This window comes from Ptychodera flava, chromosome 7, assembly GCF_041260155.1.
Source record: "Ptychodera flava strain L36383 chromosome 7, AS_Pfla_20210202, whole genome shotgun sequence".
Classification (NCBI taxonomy): Eukaryota; Metazoa; Hemichordata; class Enteropneusta; family Ptychoderidae; genus Ptychodera; species Ptychodera flava.
The window spans coordinates 20,842,825-20,859,328 of record NC_091934.1 but is presented as its reverse complement, the minus strand read 5'-3'; the positions used below and the strand labels follow the sequence as shown (position 1 = coordinate 20,859,328).

Sequence of the window (16,504 nt, the reverse complement as noted above, 5' to 3'; positions counted from 1 at the left end):
TAAAAAGTGAATATTTTATTACCATGTTTACGTGTGCAAACATCGATTATTAAGAGGTTCAACAGCCCCTAGATACAGGGATGACTATTTTGAGGAATGTTAAAATCAAAATAGTCAGATTGCCTGATTACCCTGACAGTAATGACCTGACCTCATCACTATCTAAAATCAAGCAAAGGTTATTTTCATGCGCTTATTTGTATACTCTTGTTTGAAGACTACTCTAAGTTAGTACACACCTCGAAATTTAAAGAGTATGACGCAAATTTTTGCTCAATTTTTTTTAAAGGAACTTTAAACATTTCCCTTTCGAAAGCAAGAATAACAATCAATTGTTACAGTGTGAAATTTAGTACTAGAGAAACAAATTATCCAATAGTTAGCAACACTCAAAATTTAAAATAGCGGCCACCTCTGTGTTAAATTTGATTTTCAGGAAAGTAAGCTGGTGAAAACTTTATTGCTCCATGAGCTACAAAAGAGACTCCTTCAAGTTGTAGACCGAAAAAGTATGTAAAAGTTTCGAGAGTCGGAATATCTGCCCCGACGCATTCCAGCTTAATGATTTTCGTGCAAGATATTTCCGAAACTGTCTCTTCATCTCGTATTTATCATCATCTTTTCAAACCATCCGTTTATGAAGACATTGTCTTTGAAAATAATATTTCGTACTATCCTGAAGGAATGGCGTCTAGTATATAATGGTACAATAATAATGGTACGATCCCAGAGATACATAGCTAGCGTACATACAACGAAGAAAGGAACATTGTTTTTCTTATCAAATGACTTTGGTATGAAAACGCCATCTTCAACGCTAAATATAGATGTACAGGAACGTTGCGTACACACCATGATGTTCATATTTTATATCAAGAAACGAGGCAATTGAATCATTTAAACTACACTTTTCATCAATGAATTTGCTGACTTTATGAGATACTCTCATTCGCAATGTTGCCATAGCGTTCGACTCTTTCGTTAACTCTCATTTCACTCAATTGAGCCGATATCTGATTTCGGTCGCTGACCAACTTGGCAATGATAATATTACCCATGATGCATTTAGTAATGAGTACCTTTTGCCTATTTCATGGATGGTGAGGTGTTCAGTGCCTTCACCTTCGATCTTGTTCGATGAATTTATTTTGAAATTTGAATAAATTGTTTTAATTTTCGAGGAAGCATGTTCGTGTTGGAAGTGAAAAACTCATGAATATTGCCCTTAAGACTAAATATAGAAAACCACCCCATCGTTCAAATACACTTGAAACGATCGCTCGATCGCTCACAGCGCCACCAGGAGTTCTTTGTAGACAAGTCGCATCTGTCTTACTACTACTAAGGAAATGAAAACAAATTTACAATAGTATGATCATTTATTAAATAAAACTTTTTCGCGTTAAAAAGTAGACATCTATTTGACTTGGATGACTGCATGCGACTCCGTTTAAGACCTGAAACAGTTGAAAACAAAATGACCTGGATCAGAGTTCGAGATCACAGATAAGATGATAACGTAGAATTGATTCTGTGCTGCTGTTTTGAACATTTCCATCTATCACTACTTTACGCGCCGTTTTACAAGAAAATCTCGAGTTCAGTGCCTACGAGAAGGGTAAAATGACGTACGGCAGCCATGTGTTTCGTAGTGGACTGATTTGAAAAAGGACTGACCGGATGCTATTTCAAGTATTATTGAGACCAATATAGTTCGAACGGCCAAGCGCGCGCATTCTCTCCCCTCCCCCCGAAGATATTTGCACAACTTGTGACTATGCCGGACCGTGCGGAACGGCATATTAACAGATAGGCTTGTTTTTCTAGTGGATGCCATAAAACATTTTCATATCATCAGTATTTCCTTCGATAAACACATGTGTCATCACATCACACGCCAAATGCCAAATTGACCCAGTTCACAACGTAAACAATTGATGATACGATCAAACAGATGAGTGCAGTTTGTAGCAGTTCACACACTTATCAGTGCTTACAGAACGGGCCTCTTTACCTTCCGGGGCCATCTTGATATCATCATGTATGTCTACTGTCATGCGCGTTGACCTCTTACCGATAACTTCGATCGACGGGATCGACGGTGGAGGATTTGTGTATCCAATGGATGCATCTGGTAACTTAGTCATGCGCGTTGACCTATATGCTGATAAGCTGTGTTTGTAGCATGTTTGGGCATACCAGAAAAACCCTGATTAATGGGAATGGGCGAAAACAATTACAAACACAAAGATTTGTCATTTGTTTCAATGTATTCTTTTAATTAGTCCTTTCAAGCATCTTACAGTGAAATGTGAACTCATTAATATTGAAAACGATCTTGCATCTTTTCGATCTAAAGATGTGTAAGGATTCTAAACTGTCATCTTGCAGACAAAGGTGTATTGATTTGTACAGTCTTCGTCATCCCAAGAGCTGGCTGCAATGGCAAAGAGAAAAAAGTGCGATTGGAAAGGTGATGCATAGTAAGTCAGTTGTGTTTACAAAATGTCATCCACTGCAAGACAGGTAAATTGGACGGACGTCACAAATATGCAAACGAGACAGAAAAGACCAGTCTTGATTGTAGCGGTCAAAACACAACCCATGACGGGGTTTATTTTTGCGTTGCTGTCATATTTGCCAAGGTCATGGTCTCCGATTTTCTGAGACACAGGAATAAAGTGCACTGTTCGAGATACATAAAAATTGCCAAACGTACTTATTTTAAAATTTGCATGCTGGAAATATACTAATTCATAAAATTTGCATAATGTGCGTCTTTAAAAGCGGTCATTTGGCCGTTATTTACCGGAGGCAGGACTTATATATATGCAGGACTTAAATCTAGGCCTTCTCCTGATTCTCAAATAAAATAAAGAATCTCAATAAAAATATCGACCCGAATTATCTGCCATACAGAATATTGCTCAAATATCCAAAACGAGGCTCTTAAAATAAGTCAGCATGGTATGGAAGTAAACGCGTCACGGTGTGAAACATGTGTAATGCCAAGCAACGTGAATTGGGTCTGACCTGAAGTGAAAGTAGGGTCGATGGCGGCGCAGTCTTGGCCCCTGCGATCGTCTGGTTCACCATTTGACCAGTTAGTGTACACCACGCTATCGCCATCACTCCAGACAAACTCAGATTCCTAAAGGAAAAGATAGTATTGGAGTAGAGTAACAATGAACAGTGTTTTGATAAGTAGAAAGTTACCTACGACCGGCAGAAGAGACACCCGACATGTAGAAATTAACAGCATCTTACAGAAATATTTCAAAGTTTTTGACTTTAATGCTACGTCTCTAAAAACATAATCATTTTACATGTAAGACAAATGGAAATGATTACGAAATGAATCAAAGTGTTATTGATTTTACGACATTGGTTTTGTAAGTGACCTTGGTCTCAGCTGCAGAATTACGATAACGTCAACCAATATGTCCTACCTGCAAAGAAATATGTTTTGATTTGCATATGGAGTTGATCTCAATGCAAACTTTGACGCTAATGCTGTGAAGTCCGAACATTTTAAGTTTGAGACGATAAGGTAGAATTCACCTCGGGGACAGATATTCGGACCCTCACACTGCATAAAAACCCTATAATACTTACTGTATTAACATGGATTATTGCCTGTATTTTAGCTGAAGAGTGCATATACAGATGAATACAGTCAACAATCCACTTTTTGTACTCAGCAAGCCTGTATTCATGTGGATTCATGTGAATTCACGTGTATTATACTATAATACAGGCAACTCATTAATGTGAATTTATCTGAATTATTGGGTTTTCATGCAGTGTCAAACTTTACAATTCTTTATTATATCTGCCACTTGTGGGAGTTCATGTTAAAGCTCTCGGTGTAAGAAAACTTTTCACCGTCTTATTTTTTCGAAAATCGAGAATTTATTTTTTCAATAGAGCCAACCCATGGATGGCGGCCATTTTGAATTTCGAAAATCCGTAAATCTTGGGGAAATCGTTTTCTCCTGTACGGTACCAAAATTTGCACGGTGACCCCGATTTTTTCCTTGATCTTGAAAGAGAATGGTTAAAATATTCCTTGAGGAAAGTTTGAGCAAAAGTTTGTCTTTCACTTTCGAGGCTTATACCACCTTAAGACTGGTTCATAGCTATAGTCACTCCACATTTTGATCACGTGAGACGCCTCACCCAATCCTTGTCGTTCAGTCCGATCCAAAAAGACTGGCTGGAAGGCGGCAAGGCAGCGACAAACTCGTTTTCTTGACGACTGTGGATGGAAGCCAGGTGACCGCCCAGACTTTTGCAGAACGACTCTGCCTTGTTCCAGTCGTACTTAACGTCCATAAAAGAATAGCAGCTACCACCGAAGGAGGACCACGTGTCTGGACACTTGGTTTGGGAAGCTGCAAAGGGCAGGCAAATAAATAAATAAATAAATAAATAAATAAATAAATAAATAAATAAATAAATAAATAAATAAATAAACGCCTATGTTACTCTGAAAACTACAGATCCCTGAAGTTATTGAAGGTAGAACGCGCCTCGGGGACAGAAATTCGGGCCTTCAAATTTTATCAATTTTCTTCTGACCTACCACTTGTGAGGGCTCATTTTGAAGCTCTTGGCGAAAGAAACGTTTTCACCGTCTTAGTTTTTCGAAAATCGAAAATTTTATTTTTTCCCATAGAGTCAACACAGGGATGGCGGCCATTTTGAATTTCAAATATCGAGAAATCGCAAGTTATTTGTCTCTCTAGTACCAAAGTTTGCACGGTGACCCCTGATTTTTATTCTTGTTTTGGTAAGAGAATGGTTGAAAGTTTCACTGAGGAAAGTTTGAGCAAAAGTTTAAGTCTTTCACTTTCGAGGAGCACATTACCTTAAATGTATTTCTTATACAGAAATTTCAAATGCATTGTAAACATATTTCATGATCATCTGAGAAATATATTGAATTTTCATGATTATCTTCTCAGAGAAATGTTGTCTTCATGTTGAAATAACTTAAGTATGTGTGTCGACCGAGGCAATATAATAAATGGGTCTCTTTCGTAAAGGTTTCTGATCAGTATACAGAGAGGTTTGCCCATTAAGTGTGAGGGGTAAAGACGGTATATAACCCTTTCACCCCATTTCCCTCTCTACAGGTCCAACATTACCATAGAAAACAATGGGATTGGTTGAAACCATGGTGGTGAAAGGGTTCAAGAAGGATGGAATCATGAGCTTCGAAAGAAATGATAATTGAAATTAATTTTTTGTCAAACTCAAGTAAAACTAGGGAGAAATAGAAATGACTGGGGGATGTAGGAACTAAGGAATGATTCCCGGTGACCGAAACTTGACTGAGTTGGGGACAGACATTAAACCGTACCTGCAACAGCTACAAATCCAAGCAGGATTAGTAGAGTACCATTAGAAAGCATGGTGACACCGTCTCCTTAAATCTGTTGGGGCAATGAAAGGAAAACGTAAATTATTACCATCAATATAACAACATGTGTAAGACCCTGCTTCTTTTTTCGAATAAATCGTAGACACTCGATACTTTTTTCTAGTAGATATATTTAAACGCACTACTTTCAGCTCCGAGGAATGCATGTTCTCTTATGGAAGTATACATGGTCTCAACATCATGTTCTTTGTCTCTCAGGATAAGGAACTCGAACTCTGAGAAAATATCTAGCCGCGTGTCTTGACGCTATCATTATATACACTAGCTTATGATACATGGGCGAAAAGTTGATGACAGTACTGTCTATGACACCACGTGAGCTGCAGTTTTTTTCACGACGTTTCTCGACATCTGCCGTAAAAGTATGCATGTATACATAAGTTGCTGCATTTTCTTGTGGACTGCGAACATAGTGTGAGTTTCGTGAACGTAGGGCAGCGTCAGAGAGTATCGCCGAGTATATTCGACTACGGAGAATACGAAGTGTCTTTAGCCATAAATAACAAATTATTCCTCTCTCGTGATTAAGAAGTTTCGAATGACATTGCAAAGGTTACAAGAATTACTAAATTGAAAAAAAAAATGCAAAAGACTATTCTTATGGGAGACATTATCAAACACAATTTTCACGCATAACAATCCATCCTTTCACGGATCTCACCAACATTGTAACCACGACACAACAATGATACATTTTCACCACGTATGTGACTATAAGAAGGAAGGTATACTGTTTTTAATCATTCGGTCATACATTAATTAATCCATTCACTTCATTCAGACATAGTTTAGAAAGGTACATCAGGAACAACGTTAACTTCCGTAAAATTTTACCAACGCAATATCGAAAGGTGTGAAGACTGTACTAACTGCGCATGCTCTACACCCGAGCTTATTGTTGCATGTGAAGACATATACACTAGTTTCATTTTGAAAACAGATTTCAACGGCCCAGGGAAGGACTAAGATCTTCTTTATTTTAGAAGCCCGAAAGAAACAAGAAAATCTTGTATTGTGTGGAATCGCAACCGAAGCAATTTTACATGTATAGTGATGAGAATTTATTGTTTTTTGAGATTTTACAAATGTTTGACTTCGAGTAAGAGAAAAACCCATCTCATTTATCACCGAAACGGTGGCCTTTATCTGCAATTGAGTGCTTACAACTTTGGAGTCAACTGGCATATTGAAAACTGACAGGTCAGTGATTCACGACTTATAACCGGTAGTGGGAGGAATCGGCGAATCTCACAAAAGAAGAACAAACACCAACTTCAGGGTCCCGTAGATTTATGAAAGAGACAGAATCACTATATCATCGAGAATTTGACAGACGTCAAACAAACATTGTGAAAAAGGAGTACCGCTCACACTGTAAATACAGGCAATACAGGCAATTGTAAAAACTGAATTGCGAATGCCTACCTTTCTCCGGAGTAACCTCTGAATCCAAAATATCACTCTACCGTATGTCTTCATTCGATGATGAATATTGCATCCCCTTATCGGCAGTCTGACGATGAACCAATGATTTCCGGCCTACCATTCTTATCATTCAACTTGTAATTACGTAAAAGATTAACATCGCATCAGACTAAGCCATCATAAGCGGGTCTTAAGACTTTGAGACACGACAGGTGAATTTTTGTTATTTTTTTCTCAAGGGTAAAATGATGCGCGTGTCTGACTGAACTAAAACGTTATGACATTAAACGGTTACCTAACACCTCGAAAATGTCGAGTAACGTACAGAACTGACTAGCTACAGCGATAAAAGTGTTTAAATGAGAAAAAAGGTGGATTTTTCTTTCGCTTTCGTAAATTTCTGAAAATGTTCCGAAGCGATGCAGAATCACTTTTGTCGACCGAGTCAAATATATTTCAAACTTGCGTTGTTCATCATTTAATCTTTACGCAAGTCCCTAATGTGATGTAAATTTGAGTAATTGGAGCAGTGTTAACATTTTTGTGATATCAAGAACACTTAGAATACTTGCATAGAGTCAACTTGGTTTCCTTTGACAAATACACTTCGCTACGATGTAAGGGAAAGCTGCTATCCTTTTCTATATGAAAGACACCGCAAATTAAGATTTCATTACAAAAGCTTGCATGAGGTCCAAACTTTAAATACAGCCTAGCCCTGTATGGTGAGAGTTGTACACTGACCTTGATTTTGTTGGGACCGTAAAATGTTTCACTGAATGTTTAATCTTGTTTCAATGGCTGCGAACAGAGTAGACGCTGTGTATTTCAGCATGAATAACCTTCCATATCGAGTAGAATTCATGAAAAAAGCTCAAAAGGATCGACTTTCTTGTCCCATTAAGCTGTAATTTTTGTTGAATATTTAAAAGTGAGTGGCATCCGTTATATTAAGGCAGTGCAGGCCTCGAAATTGAAAGACTTAAACGTTTATTCAAACTTTACATGAATCCGACACTTTAAACATTTCCTTTCGAAAGAAAGAATAAAGGTCCGGGATCGCCGTGGAAAATTTGGTACTACAGAAACAATTTACCCGTGTTTAGCGCACTTGAAATTCAAAATGGCCGCCATCCCAGTGCTATCTCTACGGGGAAAACTGAATTTTCGATTTTCCTAAAAATAATCCTATAAAGGCTTTATTGAGTCCATAAGCTTCAAAATGAGCCCTCACAAGTCGCAGCCAAGAGAACATCGTAAAAGTTTGAAAATCAAAATATCTGTCCCCAAACCGCATTGTACCTGGTACCTTCAAACAGGTCACTAGTGTAATTGTTCAGTCAGACAGCCAGGAAATCAACCCCTGGACATGTACTTACAGGACTTACAGTACACGTATTCGGATCCTAACAATAGTCCAAATCGGTGAGCGGAAATGTCCTAGGGGTAAATATCATAAAGACAACCGTCCCCATACCCATACGAAAGTGAACATCGAATAATCCACAGATGAAATTATTCGAATCAGGGAGAGAGGTAGTGATACAAAGATAGTGAGACTGAGAGACAATGGACACATCGAGGCAATGAACGAGACGGAACTAAAGATAGTCATGTGGAGGCAGAAATGGGAGACAAAGAGGCAAAATTAGAGAGATAGGGTGAGAAATACTGAAGTAGAGGAAAGATAGAGAGAGACAGAGACAGACAGAGACAGAGTCAGGCAGACGGTTGATCGATAGACCGCAGGAGCGTGGACAGTTAGAAGAATAGACACACGGATAAGGAAATGAAAAGGCGATTGGAGAATAAGAGCGACAGGAAAAACACACAAGAAGAGATTAAGAAAGATTGATACTCAGATTTACGAGTTGCAAAAGAACACACGCTGTTACAATCACGCAATCCGTCATTCATTGGCTGTATGCTTGTCTTGTCCCTGTTTTACTACCAGTCCCCTCTCTCTTCCTCGTCAAATCTTCCTATCTGTCTGTCTGTCTGTTTGTCTGTTCCTGTCTGTCTGTCTGTCTGTCTGTCTGTCCCTTTCGTCCTTGCGTGTTTGTTTGTCTGCCTGTCTATCTGTCATCATACAGGTGTTGTGGTAGGTGTACAGATGGTTTCCAGTCTCCAACTACAGCAAATACTAGTTTCAATACATGTGCACTGGATTTCTCAAACTGCCAGACAAACATCTACACACCACACTTCGTTCTCTTTGAAGAATGGCATTTTCAGTCTTACATGGAAAGGTTTAAAAAAAAACGAGTCAAAGGTCTTTAATTGTTGACGTTTAAATTTAATTCCCTTGATATAATTTACATCGTATGATTCCATGACAATTAGAATGCAAACAGTATATTGAGCAAAGTGACGGAACCTTTGAATTTGGCGACCTGTTATACTAGCGCCAGAGAATCATGGATACTTGAAGAGGTGTGAACTTTATCGTCTTGGTTGTGTTCGTCATCCTTGGTTTCTACCAAAAGAAAGAGAGATTATGGTGTGATGAGAACATTTTAATTAATTTTAGGGAAAGTTACGCAAGTTTCAGATCAAGAAATAAACAGTGGCATAGGATATGACCCATTGCGTCACATTTATCACTTTGAGTGAAAGTTCAATTGTTCGTTCAGCTGTACGATAGGGCAATGAAATGGCGCCAATATCGCAATTGTAACATTGTTTCCTTCTTTATAGCCATGAAATTGTCGCGCATGCGTAATGTGCATAAGCAACAAGCCACAGAAAGCAACAGACGACCACGAATCTAATACTCTGGGTGGACGAATTTGCACGTTTTCTGGAAAGCCGATATGCAGCTATATTGTCGACTGAATAATTACCTTTTAAGGCATTGGTTGTTTACAGACGAACATTTTCTCAGAATTGCAATCGTCCAAACTCCATTTCGTAACTGAGGAGAGAGTATATCAAAGTTATACAAATGAGAATACTGCGCCGGACGTAATCTGACCTGCTCAGTACATAGTCAAATCTTATGCTGGCAAAACAGCACTACATGCATACTACATTTGCAAATGATGTCATCTTTATTTTTCTCTTTTATTAAACGAGTCACTATTTACAAAGTATTACAAAACAAAATGAAAGGAAAAGAAAATGCATTACATCAGTCTAATTATTTTCTCAAACCTCTGTAAAAATGTTACATCGTCATTATTACTTCTTTAACTTTTTTCAATTTAGAATCGCGGTAGCATCATTTCATTTTTAACAAGATTTTCTATAGGGATAGTAGATCCTGATGTCCAATACTTATGGATACTCCATTTACCTAACAAAATCAAAAGCTGTGTAAAAGAGCGGTCTACCTTGCCTGAAATATTTTTGAGAGGCTCTGTGAATACAATATTTTGTTCAGAGACCTCAAAATCAAAGTTGCATAATTTTGAAATAATTCCTGATATAAATTTCCAGCACTAGCTATAGAATCGCGGTAGCATCATTTCATTTTTAACAAGATTTTCACAAACGGCCGTTTCAAATATTGTATAGATAGCTAATTCACAATTTAAACATGACACACGGCCGTTTCAAATATTGTATAGATAGCTAGTTCACAATTTAAATATCTGTGTTCAATGGAGTCAATTTGCTTACAAATAGAGCATTCCATAGTTGTGTTTTTCTTCCAATAATACCAAGTACTTGTTGCATGGAATTAATCGATGCAAAAATTTCCACTGAAAATCTCGTAGCTTAATTTCTTTAGTAACACTTAACACATTCTTCCAGATACTATGGCATCTGCTCTCAAAATTCGTTGCAACAATGTGTAATTTCTGTCTCCACTTGTTAAGTTTCGTTGCTGCCTGAATCGAATGCATTCAAATGCTGTCATCTTTGTCACAATGAATAAGGAATACAGACTTGTCAAACATGAAACACGCCGTTTCAAATATTGTATACAGAGCATCAAATGCTTTAAGGACCGAATAACCTAAGGCGCTATTATTTTGATAAATTAAAGGAACTGAAAAAAAGTTGCAAAATTCCGAGAAGCGATACCAAGAAATGCATACAGTTTTCCAGCATCAGAGATTATAAAGTAAACGGTTAAAATTACCATTAAAGAGACTCCTAGGCTAATGAAAAAGGCGCAACGGATTATCATTAATACAAATTTATGTTAAGGTAGAATGCGCCAACCCATTCGGACTTTCAAACTTTTATAATGTCAATTCTGCTTTAGTCTAGCGCTTGTGGGTGCTTATTTTGAAGCTCTAGGAGTAAGTACATTTTTTGGTTCAGTTTTGTGAAAATCGGGAATTTTATTTCCCCCTTTAGCACTAGAGATACCACAAGGATGGCGGCCATTTTGAAGTTCAAATATCGGTAAACATTGGGCAACTTGTTTCAGTGGTACAGAAACTTGGACGGTGACTCCCTGATTTTTATTCTTGATTTTGAAAGCGAATGGTTGAAAGTCTTCCTGAAGAAAATTTGCGCAAAAGGCAAAAGTATTTCATTTTCGAGATGCGAACTACCTTAATGTGCGTTGTTTTGGTATTAGAATTGTGATTTCTATGCGTTGTGTATAACAAGAGAAAGGAAGAGTTAGAGCATGTCTTCATTACGATTTTACATAAATCCTGAAAATAGTAGTATATGAATGAGTGAATGGATATTGCATAAAATGAGTTCAAATCATTCCATCACTGTTGCTGACATATTCTCTAGGATAATATTGAAACTGTGGTACACCCACAATGCAATTTTCATCAAAGGAGGGACGCTGCTCCATTTATCATAAATGATGTAGCGCCAACACTTACAGGATTCGCTCTTCACTTCAAACTGGGCACAGTGACCCTCACACAGCAGTCCACAACTGTGATCAGGTTGGCCGGCATGCCAGTTTTGATACCCCAGGGGAGAGTCGTCAGTCCACTGGAAAACATGTTCCTATGAAATTGAAATTATAATTTTAAAATATCATGATGACATTTTGTATTTCATACCCTATATGTTAAATTTGTTCCTCTCTCCAAAATTAGCCATCTTTTCACACATTAAAATATAAAGGTGGTCTTTTTTAGCTTCTTGACAGACCTCTGCTCGAAATATTTCACTCTCGTCACCTTGGTTTATTCGCCAGGCCCGCTTTGATATGATCACGTGACATAAAACGGAAGGCAAACCTGTTCGTTGTCGTGCAAGCCGATCCACATGTTCACAAAACTTCCCTGGAATGTAAAGACGAAGTCGTTCTCTTGCTCGTTGTGTATGGATGCTATATGTGATTCGGGGCCGAACAGTCTGCATTCGGCTTCGGCTTTGACAAAGGTCATAGGGCAGGCGATGAGGCGGTAACAGTTGCCGTTGTCAGGGTACCAATAATCCGGACACACATTATTCGGGCCGACTGTAAAGATTGGCAAAAATATTGCATGTATATATTTACGTACTTGTGGAAATGTTGCGTACAGCAATGCAAATGCATTCCAATGCGCTCTGTTCAGGGCAACATATTCGTCCTGGAACCAGTTCAAACACCAGTGAGATTTTCAAAAGTTGAAAACCCACAGCAAATAATAACACGGAACAAAATTACTGTTTCCTGGGAGGACTAATAGCGGGATACATCATTGCCAATGTTGCGACCTTTGTTACAAATTTACATGACAAAAAAATTCACAAAAAATCGTCTCTTCACCTGTTTGCAAGCTGTACATATTCATAGGCGACGGTAGTTTTTGTCTTTACTCTACTGAGCGAGATAAACATGTAAACTCAGGGATAATCTCAATCCTCATAGGAATGTGATCTCTCGGTGTCATTAAGAACAAATTTGCCATGATTCGCTTTCTGTAGGGCACTTTGATGTTCTATTACATTCAGTTCTCATCACAAAGGCCAATAAGGATAAAGAAACTTCCCGACAGTAGAGACACCAAGGCGAAATACAGATTTACTGCGCATGCCCGTGAAGTTGTCCTTTATGCACGGTCCCTCCACCCAAGTGGAGGGACTGCACTTCAGGTAAAAAACTACCATTTCCTGCCGTCGTCTATAGATGCCATCGAGCATAATATAGTAAAGATGTAGGCGTGAAAATCGAACTCAGTGACTGGGAATCACAAAATACAGGCAAAGGCAGGTCAAAGGACCAGAGGGTATGTTATGGTGTGTTGACATGACAACGTCATCTTGTCAACCTGTTTGATCTATACCTTAGATCTAACTCCGCATGCGCAGTAACGGTAACAAAAAAAACAAACAAACTGTGTTGCAACATCTCGTATGCTTTCGAAATATACAAAACCAACGACTCCTATGCAATGTCAGCGCGTTTATAAACGTTACTGTTTTTACCAGTTTTTAATTCGTCGTGGAAAGTGAATTAATGCTCAAGACAAATTTAAACATGAATATCTGAAAAAAAAGTTGCACCCGTTTGGTACAATGCGAAACATATTAATTTCGGGATTTTAAATCAAGGTGTCAACGGACGCATATGGCTCAGAGGAAAAATAAGACTATTTCTTGAGTCCAAAACTAAATATCCAAGGAGAGTTTCTCTCCTTGAGTTGGTCAGTAAATGCTTTCTACTGAATAATTATTGACCAAGCATGAGAGACACCATGATTGCTTTTTCACGAACCTTTGTCAAACTGCGGCACGTTTAAACTACCAAATAAGCAAGTGCCACGCGTCAAAAGAACAAATTTAAAGGTACGTAAATACACTCACCATCTTCCTTGGAAGCGGCAGTGAAAACGCTGATCATCAAAACCGCAAAGAATAGAGTCAACGCCATGTTGAAATCTTGAGTCGTATATTCTGGTTGAATTTTACTATTTGAGCAGCTTATCGCCGTGTTATTGCTGCTGTTTTTACTCAGTGACCTAATTACAGGTCGATATCACGATTTTGTAAAATATTAATGACAACTTTGATAAATCAACGGGGTGTCACACGAAAAATTCACAGTCCTGGAATACATCCACTCGCGTTCTCATTTCTGCGCATGTTTACATATTCATGCGGCATTGAACTTTCATTTATTGCTTACATCATTCTTCGGATTCTATAATCGGCAACGTTTCACAAGTACAAGTGCATAAAAGAGGATGCGTAACGATGTACTGTATCACGGATCACGATTCATATGCATATTTACAAAGACAGTCTGAGAGACAGAGAAAAGAGAGAGAGAGAGAGAGAGAGAGAGAGAGAGAGAGAGAGAGAGAGAGAGAGATATTTTCGTACTCTACACTCAATGGACTGATATATCAGTCACTCAGTCATTCTGTTGATCTTTGACAAGGCATCAATCTATCACTCAAGCAATATTGTCTTTTTAATTTTCCGAGTAAAAAAGCACTGTTGGTAGTGTGGTTTGTAGCACTTTATTTTGCTTTAATACAACACAAATATCTAAAACAGACAAATCATTAGACTTCTTAAATTTTGTGCCATTTTCCAACACCTAGGCGGGAGAGATATCATCAGGATTGCTAATGGTGAAAGACAGCCAATACACCTTGAAATAAAAGAGAAATTTTAGATCACATATACGTGTATCATACAGACATATACGCTTGTTCGTTTATTGTAAATATTAAGTGAGTCTATTCCTTGAAACAAAACACTATATGCTGGTGTTGTGACTAACTTTTAAAGCGTGCTTATATCAGCCTGCGAATTCACACAAATAAACGTCTAACAGGAATTCATAGCACGCGCTTTACACATTCCATAGCGTTGTTACCTTATATGATGAAGCTTGAACTATGGGCTGTTTGCAGACAAATCTGTTTGTCCTGTGCACCCTGCATCATATTCCACTTGTCGGCTGAAATTTTTCGAAGAGTAAATAGATGAAGGAGAGAAGATGAAATTTGCATTCTGATCACCGAGACTTTGCTATGATAATTCTTTATATGATGAGTTACCGAGTAGGTGACCGTGTAAATGTTATGAAATATTTTTAAAAAAATTCTGTTTAAGTAAAGTGAGGGTGGTTCTTCACATCAATAGCTTTACATTTTTGATCATGATTTTACCACATTTTAGCGCAACGTGGTACATCCTGATTTGACACATCCCTCCATCCCTCCATCCATCGTTTAATACAGCAAGTTATTAGTAGCTATTCGACTATTCCATCCTTCTGTTCATCCACCATGCTTACCAATCAAACACTACATCCGTTGGACGTATTTATCCACACACCTACCCGGCCATCCACGCATTCATCCATCAATCTATCGCTTGATCTCTCCGCCAGGTTGTACATTCAATCCCAGCATTTTGCACATCATTAATCGATACATACAAATCGTACAATTTATTCTTACTCCCAAACCTTGCACCGGGTCATTTTAAAAACACTGAAATAAAATTAAATATTGATTGCTTTGCTTTTAACAGGCTTTACTTCGGACTGATTATCTGGACATGTTGCCTTCGTTAATTTACAATTTTTACCTTCAATAAATAAACAGGATAAATGGCACCGTTTATTTCACTTCAGCGTACTGATACGATAGCTGTACTTAAAGCCCCAATAGCAGCTAATTTCATGTATTATTTTCATGATTTTATTTTCAAACCAAAGATGGTTCGTTTACATGTGCTAACTGAAGGACGTGTATTGAAGTATCACTGCTCGCTGATTTGGACCATGCCTACACGTTTTAACAGACTTAATAATAAACGGGTGCCGCACCCATAAAATGGCGCCACCACAGGAAAATACAAAAAAGAGTACTTCCTGCACATACACATCGTGATCAAACCAGAAACAAGCATGATGCCATTTACTTGTATGCACAACACACGATGGCCGACATTTTGTTGTTTTAATCTTTATTTTCTCTGTCATATGATTAGTTTTTGAAAATGGCAGGAAATCTAAAATGACGTTAAAACCTGTGAATTTACATGTCACTTTTGACAGTCATGGCAGCGTTAAACACTTTTTTAGTCTCTAATGGGTCTTATTCAAAGAAAACTCTTGGAAAACTAAGGATATTTTGAGATCGGTTTGCCAAACATTTGCAACTATTGGGGCTTTAATCTTATGACTACTAAAAACTCACAAAACACTTTGTCAAATGAATGTAGAAGCATTTCTCCCCGAGCAGGACTTAGCAACCACAGTAGATCTTGCGCTGGCAACATGACAGAAATGATCAGACGAACCGTTTCTATGTCGTTCAGGCCGATCCACATACTATAGTAGTCGCCTTGCATGGCGAACACAAAGTCGTTCTCTAGAATGTTATGTAAAGAGGCCAGGTAGGAGTTATGCCTGTGGTCGTTGCACGTTGCCTCGGGGCCGGCTTCGGCCCACGGCAGCAGATGGTTGAAAAAACGGTAGCAGTGACCCTCGTATGGTACCACAGGTCAGGGCATGATCCACTCGTAGTTTCCCCGTCTGAAAAATCGCCACTGAGGGAGAACAGCAAACGTAAACACGAGTGCGTACCAAATACCATGTGTTCTGGTACGCGGCCAGGCAAGATAGAATGCCGTCTATAACCCTACCACATAAATAGTCTCTAAATCATTAGCTTTTTATGATGGAAAATAGAACCATACTGGAGTAATATGCAAAGTCTCTCATAGAATGACATCATGTGGACTGAACTCTTTTCCTCGATA

The 16,504-nt window shown here is 38.3% G+C and overlaps 2 protein-coding genes and 1 long non-coding RNA gene across 3 annotated transcripts; all 3 read right to left on the bottom strand.

Moving 5' to 3' along the window:
* Positions 1–2,260: 2,260 nt before the first annotated feature.
* On the bottom strand, positions 2,261–6,979 carry LOC139136160 (alpha-N-acetylgalactosamine-specific lectin-like). The gene is made up of 5 exons (XM_070703913.1): positions 6,872–6,979; positions 5,366–5,438; positions 4,180–4,394; positions 3,034–3,151; positions 2,261–2,437 (listed from the first exon to the last, which is right to left on the bottom strand). Exons 2-5 carry the CDS (start codon positions 5,415–5,417, stop codon positions 2,373–2,375), a joined length of 450 nt encoding a protein of 149 aa, XP_070560014.1. The 5' UTR covers positions 5,418–5,438; positions 6,872–6,979; the 3' UTR covers positions 2,261–2,372.
* Positions 6,980–9,717: 2,738 nt separating this feature from the next.
* LOC139136159 (C-type lectin-like) lies at positions 9,718–13,724 on the bottom strand. The gene is made up of 4 exons (XM_070703912.1): positions 13,586–13,724; positions 12,034–12,257; positions 11,668–11,797; positions 9,718–9,785 (listed from the first exon to the last, which is right to left on the bottom strand). Exons 1-4 carry the CDS (start codon positions 13,650–13,652, stop codon positions 9,718–9,720), a joined length of 489 nt encoding a protein of 162 aa, XP_070560013.1. The 5' UTR covers positions 13,653–13,724.
* Positions 13,725–14,230: 506 nt separating this feature from the next.
* Positions 14,231–14,796, bottom strand: LOC139136158 (uncharacterized). The gene is made up of 2 exons (XR_011553130.1): positions 14,607–14,796; positions 14,231–14,378 (listed from the first exon to the last, which is right to left on the bottom strand). It is a non-coding gene; the product is annotated as an uncharacterized lncRNA (long non-coding RNA).
* Between the last annotated feature and the right edge of the window lie 1,708 nt (positions 14,797–16,504).

Bases quoted from the DNA above. Each gene is read 5' to 3' on its own strand.
- LOC139136160 (XM_070703913.1), bottom strand. From the start codon at position 5,417: ATGCTTTCTAATGGTACTCTACTAATCCTGCTTGGATTTGTAGCTGTT. The intron at 3,152-4,179 runs GTGAGGCGTCTC...CTTTTCCTTTAG, and splicing joins GACTGAACGACAAGGATTGG to GAATCTGAGTTTGTCTGGAG. The intron at 2,438-3,033 runs GTCAGACCCAAT...TTGCCATTGCAG, and splicing joins CGACCCTACTTTCACTTCAG to CCAGCTCTTGGGATGACGAA.
- LOC139136159 (XM_070703912.1), bottom strand. From the start codon at position 13,652: ATGGCGTTGACTCTATTCTTTGCGGTTTTGATGATCAGCGTTTTCACT. The intron at 11,798-12,033 runs GTTTGCCTTCCG...TCAATTTCATAG, and splicing joins GCTTGCACGACAACGAACAG to GAACATGTTTTCCAGTGGAC. The intron at 9,786-11,667 runs GTAAGTGTTGGC...CTCTCTCCTCAG, and splicing joins TGAAGTGAAGAGCGAATCCT to TTACGAAATGGAGTTTGGAC.